The sequence below is a fragment of the Gadus macrocephalus genome, chromosome 19 (genome assembly GCF_031168955.1).
Source record: "Gadus macrocephalus chromosome 19, ASM3116895v1".
Classification (NCBI taxonomy): domain Eukaryota; kingdom Metazoa; phylum Chordata; class Actinopteri; order Gadiformes; family Gadidae; genus Gadus; species Gadus macrocephalus.
The window spans coordinates 11,356,917-11,366,388 of NC_082400.1; the positions used below are offsets into that span (position 1 = coordinate 11,356,917).

Below are 9,472 nucleotides of genomic sequence, written 5' to 3' on the forward strand. Positions count from 1 at the left end.
GGCTTTACATTATAGACTTAATACAAAAATATTTGGATTCGTTTGGATAAAAAGGTTATTGGCCAGCTGGAATCTAGGCTACTCATGATTTAATTGTAGGATAATGTGAAGATAAGAAACGAAAAGGGAGCAGGTTCAAGTATTAAAATCCAAATTATTATTCGGATAATGAAATTCAAAAGGAGAAAATCGTATAACACACTTATCATAATCTGTTTAATTTGAATCACTTCTATGGCAAATAAACGAACGTCACACATTCACATGTCTGACGAAGTATAATCAAGAAGCACATTCACATGTTTGACGGATAACCAAGAAGCACATTTGACACGTTTGAATTTCCCGGCGACAGCACGGTGCTCCCTTCCGGACTTCTGCTTCCTGTTGAAACGTAACTCGATCAGCACTGAGGCAAAGATATGATCGACATCTTACAGTTCCGCTATTGAGAAATGTCTACCCAACTCTAAATGCCCAATGAGCTTGTGTGCCGTGGCTGGACGCGAGAAGTTGAAGAAGTGAAAGGTCGAGGGGTTTAGGAGTACCGCCGGGGGTAACTTAGAAGCGACGAGGCCCCGAAACGATGCCACATTTCTTGTGGCCGGAGCCGCTGTCGGGCGCTCAACTCAAGCGGCTTGAGGAGCACAAATACAGCGCCTCTGGCCGGTCCCTGCTGGAGCCTCCGTTTCAGGTCTACTGGAACTGGCTGGTGGAACAAATACCGACATGGATAGCGCCGAATACCCTGACTATTGTTGGACTGATGGTCAATATAGTGACAACGATGGTGCTGGTGTACTACTGTCCTTCGGCGAGGGAAGAGGTGAGTGGCGGCGGCGACCTCCGGAGCTCAAGTTGGTGAACGGTAGCTTGTTTTTCTCGTCATGGTATGCTGCGTTTTTCTCTGTCGTGAAGGACAGGCTACCTTATGGTGGACCTACATATAAAGCTGTTGTTTACCTCCTACTCATTAAGCCGGGGTTCCCTCTTGAAGGCTTATGGTAGTGTCTCGTTAAATCGCTTTATGGGAATATAACGTGTCTTTTATTGGAAGCAATTCTGTGTAGCATTGGGAGGTCCAATAGTCTGGTGCTTACGCATGTCATGCACCATGTGACCGGGTGGTGTTTCTTTAGACAGGCCACCTGTAGGGCAAAACATTGTTGTTTTTTCTTCTTCAGGGCCCAGCAGTTTCTAGCACTTCAGTAGCTTACAATGGCATTATTATTTCATCAACGTTGCAGCAGACATGTCTGCATTATTCAGAAGAGTCCTGGTCAGTGTCGTGGTGCTCCCAAGAGTACAACGGTGTCTTTATCTGAATAATTGGCAACTCAAAGGCGATTGGAGGCGCTGTTATCAGGGCCGAACCTTGGTCCGCTCATACAGCTGTTGATGTATTTTATGAAACCCAAAGTCCGCACGCCACCTAGGCTGACCCTTATCACGCCACCAGTCGATGGCATCACTATGATACTAATCATGGACTAACTGTCGTTGGAATTAATAAAGAAGATAATAAAGTGAAAAAATAAAAAAGGGCATGGAAATCCTGAATGCAGATTGAAACATCTTATTAAATCTTCATATTATAGCTTGTCTTTATTAGGCGCACATAGATTATTGGGGCCTTCGGTTTAAACTGCAGGGGATCTGTATTACAAGGACACACGAAAACACACAGATACACACTTTCCAGATGGGATTGCATCCCAACCCCATACAGAGAAGAGGACCCAGTCAGGTCATGTTGGTCAGCTTGACCTTTTAAGGTTAGGAATCTTTTTTGTCATGCTAGTGCTACAAACAAGAGGCCTACACATGTGCACACAAATATCTCTCTGTCTTTGTCTCTCTGTGTCGGTCTCTCTCTCACTCTAATGCATACACACAAGATCAGCTGTGGTTTAAACTATTTGATGACCTCAAACTGTAGAAGCAGCAAAATCAAGACTGCAAAGAAATAGGACAGCACAGGACACGAGTGTTAATGGTTTCTGCAAGGAAGAAGGAAAACAGTGTGTTGTTGGACTGTGCGGTGGACACGGTAGACTAGAGGCCACTGTGTTAAAGGTTGCGTTGCTGAAACCGGCTCTATTCAAAACTGTCTCTAGCTCCCTGGTTGACAACATACTGGCATTAGCCAGTTATAGTGATAAAGTAGAAGTCTTAATGGAGACATCCGCTATGTTTTACATACGTAGAGAGAGAGATATCTCTCCACACAGCCTATGTTCTGTTATTGCTTTATGCAATGGTAATTTCCGTGTGTTGGCTGAAAATAGTCTCTCTATCACACAAATCAAATGTGTTTGAGGAAAAGACCGGCTTCCCTGCTGGGAACCATCAGGCTGTGAACCCTCAGGCTGGTATTATTTTGGCAGCTTCCTCTATGCCAGGGTTCCACATGAAGACTACTTGTTTCTTCGGTTGTGTTTGAACTCTCCCTTTTTAATTAGAATATCCCACTCTATATTTGATCCGATGATATAACAGAATGGGATCCTTATAGGAGGATTAGATGAAATGATATGAAAGTTAGATAAAGAAACGTTCAAGGCAGCCCCCATCCTTACCCATAGAACAGCAACGTTTAATACTTGATCCTGATTGGCCAATTACATTCCAACTTAGGCTGAGCATTACTTTTTTTTTTATATAATTCCAACTATCGACCAGATATTTCCCCCAACAACCTTAAAAACAAAATGCCCAAAGCACTGCAGAAGAATATTCAATTGCCAGCAGATTCGATCAAGTTATAAATGAAAGCAAGTCAAGTAAGTAAACATTGTGTAACTGTGGTACAAGCGTAATAAACCACTCCGGGATGTTCCCTTCTCTGTAGATGGTGGTTGGCAAGTGGCAACCTTAAGTTCGCCTTAGCTGCATCACCAACTAGGGCTGAGCAATTAATCGAATTCTCCAACATTTTTTTTCTTTCTAAGTACCGTATATATATTTAATTAATTAAGTGTAGTTTTTTGAAGGGGAAAGTTCAAAGGTTACAACGGGTTTTTTTGGAGAGAAATGTTTCATGTTTTGAATCGTATTCTTTTTTTGGGGAATAATCTCTTATGATTTAAATTTTGACCAAACTAATCGTGACTTAGATTTTTTTTCCATAATGGAGCAGCCCTAATTCAAAGTGTGCATGGGTTTCTCTCGTCCCGGCAGGCTCCAGCATGGGCGTTCATCCTGAGTGCCCTGGGGCTGTTCATCTACCAGTCCCTGGACGCCATCGACGGGAAGCAGGCCCGGCGCACCAACAGCAGCTCGGCCCTCGGGGAGCTCTTCGACCACGGCTGTGACGCCGTCTCCACAGGTGACCCTCTGCTACCCATAAAAGGGCGTCTTGCTCGTTCCTTTTATTAAGAAGGGTCCATCTGCAGGCTTGGGCGTTTCCCGTCATGACACAAGAACGCCCTATAGGCGTTCCTGGTAGCGTTTCATCGACCAATCACGAGGTGTTTCGAAAGGCATACTGCGAACGAAGCATAGTCGCAAGGCGTACCATGTTTTCCTTCCTTAATGGCAATTTTACCTCTCTCATTAGATTTAGCAATCATGGAGCCCCCACTTGGCTAACGTTAGTTCTATGCTACCCGTACTTACTACTAGATCTTATTTTGAAACTTCTGTTTGAGAAAATCTAACAAGCGAATGTTCCGGATGTAGACAGCCGTGCGAAGAAGAAGGGGTTCGGTGTTGACGGTGAAAGTTAGGCCGGTTTATAGCAGAGTTTCCGTTGTCCGGTTATTACCGGTCGTTGACCGGAAAAAAATGAGGAGGACAGAAAATTCTAAATGTCCCCGGTCAGATTGACCAATGGAAATAATTCTCTGCACAATTTGAATTGTGTTTAAGAAATTAGGGTTAACCCTAAATTTACAAAGTTACAAAGTGCTTTTTTTTAAAGAAATGCTGAATAAATGCATCATGTTTTCAAACTCAAAAATAATCGTTTGAATAATCGTGATTTCAATATTGACCAAAATAATCGTGATTGTGATTTTTTTTCCATAATCTAGCAGCCCTAGTGTTACTCCTTTGCCATGCCACTTTTTGGTACTGATCAGGGGTTGTTTGATTCAACTCGGCACCAGAAAGACAATTGAGGTGTTTCTGTGGGATCCAGCCTGAGTGTACCCAGAAGACTAGATGTGTTCAGAATTTGTGGAGCATTCTGTTCTTTGTCAGGCTGTGACCCATAATTTAATATTATTATCTAGCTTGTTAGGTTGATGTTCCAGCGTGTTGCCTATTGTGGGTTGTGTCTCCGCCTCAAATGACTAATAATAAAAGCTGCACTGAATGTTTCTGGCAGTGATACTGTTTTTCTTTTGATGTCACTGACCGTTGCCTCTCTCGCTCTGTGTCTCGTTCTCTCCCTCCCAACCGTCTCACTCACCCAACACATGACAGTCTTTGTCGCCGTGGGAAGCTGCATATCGTGTGGGATAGGCTGGTACCCCGACTGGATCTTCTTCTGTGGGTTCGTCGGCATGTTCATGTTCTTCTGCGCCCACTGGCAGACCTACGTCTCGGGCACCCTGCGCTTCGGCCTGTAAGTCGCCCCGCCCGACGGAGCCGTCCGACCAGTCACACCAGTGGCTCTACTCCTGTTGGCTGTGCCTCGATTGCAATGAATGCTTCCTAAGATTGTTGGCAAATACACCGTCACACAGGACAATCCCAATTCAGCGGGAAGCACGGAACATGAGCAACATAAGGACAACATAATTGTTGTTTTCTTGCTTGGCGTTTCTTTTAAATAAGCACATGTAGGCATGGCAACTTCCATTTATATAGCACTTTTTTTTATATAGCACACAAAGCAGACTACAAGTGCTTCATATAAAAACATTGTTATACAATGAAATGAAATAATAAAAGAAAATAGATTATAATTGAAGCGAATAATTGCATGAATTTCTACACGGTCAATATCTGAACCGTGTTGGTCTTCCTTGCGCGTTGTTATTTGAATGAGAACAAGGGTGGGCATGTGATATTTGTAAATTAAAAAGAACTTGACCTCCAGGGTTGATGTGACGGAGGTGCAGATCGCCATCGTCACCATGTACCTGATGACGGCTGTCGGTGGGGTCGGCCTCTGGCAGGGAACGGTAACACACACACACACACACACACACACACACACACACACACACACACACACACACACACACACACACACACACACACACACACACACACACACACACACACACACACACACACACACACACACACACCTCTCTGCTGTCGAGTTGCGAGGCGAGATGTGAAACTCGGAGGCACACTGTCTGAACCAGCGGCTAACCAACACCTAGTTTGTAGCGTCTTCCATTTGTTTTTTAGCCATTAAAGAGTCTGTGTTTCACTTTCGCTCTTTGCTGCCTCTGGAGGCTTGACCTAAAGTGAGAAGAAGGTAAATATTATGGTTAACGAATGCCATGGCAGAAGGTCATCACTCGGCCATGATCTGGCTTTAAAAAAAGCTGACGACCCCACTTGCATAGATCTATATCTAGTATATGCGTAAACATAGGAATGTTTCTCCTTTGCTTTGTCGGCCCCATCTCGCTCAGCATGCCCGACCCGCTTTCATAAAAAGCACACTTGTTTTTACCGCGTTGAGCCAATGAGCCATTGGTCAGTCTGCGGTCGGGGGTCTCACCGTGCGCGCGTGTGTTTCAGCTGCCGGTCCTGGGGGTGAAGCTCTACGTGTTCCCCATCGTGGGCATCATCGGCGGAGCGTGCTTCTCCTGCTACAACTACTTCCACGTGATCCTGAACGGAGGCGTGGGCAAGAACGGCTCCACCGTGGCCGTGAGTCCAGAGCATGACCACTCCGCCATGCTCCACGGGAACAATAAAGCCTTCCAGTTGGGCCCAGACACACATCAGACACACAAAGTCGTCAGCACTGCCTGAAATCTCAACCTTTTGTAGAGATCCACAAGGGGCGTGTGTGTGTGTGAGCGCAGGGTTAAAAGCGCACTCCCTCCGACGGTTCGATGTTCCCTGTTTTGTAAACGTTGGCGGTGTGTCGTGTTTGCAGGACACCAGTGTGCTGAGCCCCGGCCTCCACATCGGACTCATCCTCACGCTGGCCTTCATCATCTTCAAGAAGTCGTCCAGTCAGCTGTTTGAGAACCACCCCTGCCTTTACCTCCTGGCCTTCGGCTTGGTCATCGCCAAGATCTCCAACAAGCTGGTGGTACGTCTCTCTCTCTCTCTCTGACACTAACTCTTGTGCTCTCTCGCTCTTTATTTATTGAATTCATACATTCATTCATTATTTGTGCTCTGCAACAGCAACTCCTGTTTTCTGTGAAACAAATCTCTTAAAAGTTGGGCCACTGACATCATTGCTCCAGTATAAACTGAGTTGTTGTGCAGGCTGACATTTTTTCACAACAATCGTATGAAGCCTTACTCTCACATTCTAAAAAAGATGTGAGGTTTTTTTCCCTGTGGCTCCTCATTGCCTTCATCTTTCAACACATTAACATCGTAGCAGCGTGTTAGTAAACCGGTGTTGCAGGAAATGTAGCATGCGTTTACACAGTGCTGGGCGTGTCGTGTTGTTGTTAATCCATCCAGTTGGACTAGGGTATGCTAAGTAAGGATTTCTTTAGCCTTCCTTGAACATCAAGCAATTACGTTTACAGCTTGGCTAGGTAATCTGAGAAACCGGGCAGGGTAAACTAGATTTAGAAAGTATCCAACCCGCCCTTCGGGCTTCCCTTCAGGGTTCCCTCCAAAGCACCTCATGAGTAATCCAAGGGTGACGACTCGTGAGTCATGCTTTTATAATCAGCAGGTAAACATGTCTGTTGGTGTAAGGGAACAAGCGTTCGTCCCTGTTGAGGCCCTGATATCCATCCAGCTCTATATATGTCTCCACCTTGTGTTTTATTGCTGCATAGGTTTGAAACGACAACACCTCTTAGTTAACAATACAGTACAGACATCTTAGTGTGGGGAGAGTACCCAATCCGATATTGTGTGTGTGTGTGTTGACCTGTGCAGGTGGCTCACATGACCAAGAGCGAGCTGTACCTCCCGGACACGGCCTTCATCGGGCCGGGGCTCCTCTTCCTCAACCAGTACTTCAACAGCTTCGTCGACGAGTACATCGTACTCTGGATCGCCGCGGTCAGTTGGCGCCACACACACACACACACACACACACACACACACACACACACACACACACACACACACACACACACACACACACACACACACACACACACACACACACACACACACACACACACAGAGAGAGAGATACACACACCACGGTTCACACCTGGTCGTTGAAATGATATTTTTGCATTATAAAATCAGTATATTAAAACCAAATATTAAACCAATTGTCTGTGTGTGTTCGCTCTGCTCAGGTGCTCTCCCTGCTGGACCTGGCGCGGTACTGCTCGGGCGTGTGTCTCCAGATCGCCTCGCACCTGCGCATCCAGGTGTTCAGCATCAAGCCGCTCGGCCGCGCCCGCCGCGACTGACGACTTGCCCGGCGGGAGGAGAAGGAGGACGACGAGGAGGAGCTGGTGGAGGAGGAGGAGAACACGAGAGACCTCCGCACGCTCCTGGAAGCAGACGAACGCGAGCCCCGGCCGTCGAACCCGAGCCACAGCAGCCTTGACAGAGTGACCACTGAATAACCACAAGGGAATTTAAACCAGGTAGAATAAAGAGGGACGACCAACCAACACCCCCCCGGTGTCCCGTGACATCACCAGTCCTGACCTATCAGACTTAAAGGACACGCCCCCGACGAGTTTCCCGTTTTTAGTAACGGACTTAGCAAAGCAAACCAAAATAAAAGACCTGTGAAGTTGATTAGCGAAGAAGGGAGTGCAAGATGGTTTTTGATAAAGAATGAATTTAGTAGGTTGATCAGTGAATCCCCTCACTGGTCTCGGCCAATCAGATTTGGGCTATGATGTCACCACCCAATTGTGGTGCCCAACAGTAGATATTAGTTTTCCCTTAAGTTGGCACTCCCTTATCTCTTGCTTAGGCAAATCAATGACCAAAATAAGTTTTATTTTAAAAGGTACTACTTCGCGTGAGCAAATATCAAATAAGGACGGCAAAAGGTTGTTAAGGTGTCTAATCCAGTGATGAATAGACTCCACTAAACACTGTTCCAAACTAGGTTTACCGATTTGTATTAAAATGATGATATTCACTAAGCTTCATCTCACCTTTCGCAGAGAACCGCTACGATCGCGTTATTGATATTTGTCCAAACTTAGTGTGGTTACCGCCTTCAAATCATGCTTAATTTTCCTGTTATTTATTGAACCAACAAAGTTAACCCAATCCAAAACGACCTCAATCAGGGTTTGAAAAAAATGAATAGAGAAATAATTGGATGAAGTACAGGAACCTTCAGACCACTGGTAATTCCCAATGAAAGGTATAATGCTGGGTTTCAATAAGGTACGGCTGCCGCGTGACGAAGCGACGGACGGTCGTGTGTTAATGCCGAGTGCTCACTTAACAACACGGCACCAGTATACTCATCTCACCCCCCCCATGGCCTTGGTTAGCAACAACAAACCACCACCCGAGTGCAAGTGACCACGTAGGGCTTTTATTTTGGCGGTGGGCTGGGATTGGTCGCTGAATGACGCATGGACACACGACTCTGGTTCTGCTTTCTTCTCCCTTAAGGGCTGATGGGAATTCAATGTGATTGTACAGAATTCAAATGACGACGCCTTAAATGTTTTGTTTTAATTCATGTTTTGTTATTTTTCTTCTGTGAATATTTAAGAGGATTTTTTTTTTTTGTGGGGGGAAGGGGGGGGGGGGGGGGGGGGGGGGAGTAGGGCAGCTGCAGAACTCTTCGTTGATGACGCAGTGTTGTAATCACTGAAGTATTATGCAAGATGCAACCAACACTATTTACAAAAACACACACAGTGCTAATGTTCTCGTTTTCTCCTCACACCACGACTTATATCCGCTCCCTTGTACAAATGTGTACCTTGTATAGGTTAAATGTACAGCATTTGGTACTTAAAAAAACAACTATTATTTGATCGTTAACATTTTTATAATAATCGATGGATGAGGGTGTAAATGGGGAGGGATGTCATAGTCTTGATTTGGGATTAAATTGGTTGTGATTTCAGGTCCACTCGGATTCAAAAAGGGATTTTTGCTACGGTTTAGACGCTGATCCATCCCTCTCCCGTTCTGATTTTATTCCTTCAGGAAAAGTCCATAGTTCCTCTCTAAAAGTTTGATGATTCACATCGTCTTATCGAAGATTATTATTTTTATTAGCCCTGATGGACTGTGGAACTATGCATTGAAAGGTACGCCTCGTCTCTTCTGTTGAGCCGTCTAACATCCAATGGGAAAGCCTTTCTAATAAGTGTGAGAAAACATTGTAATAAAGAAATCCTTTTCAATCACGATGTGCCGT

The 9,472-nt window shown here is 45.3% G+C and overlaps 1 protein-coding gene across 1 annotated transcript; it reads left to right on the forward strand.

Annotated features, from left to right (window-relative positions):
* Positions 1-317: 317 nt before the first annotated feature.
* Positions 318-9,461, forward strand: chpt1 (choline phosphotransferase 1). Its single transcript, XM_060038640.1, has 8 exons — positions 318-826; positions 3,181-3,328; positions 4,429-4,570; positions 5,048-5,132; positions 5,707-5,838; positions 6,071-6,229; positions 7,045-7,170; positions 7,419-9,461. Exons 1-8 carry the CDS (start codon positions 587-589, stop codon positions 7,533-7,535), a joined length of 1,149 nt encoding a protein of 382 aa, XP_059894623.1. The 5' UTR covers positions 318-586; the 3' UTR covers positions 7,536-9,461.
* The last annotated feature ends 11 nt before the right edge of the window (positions 9,462-9,472 follow it).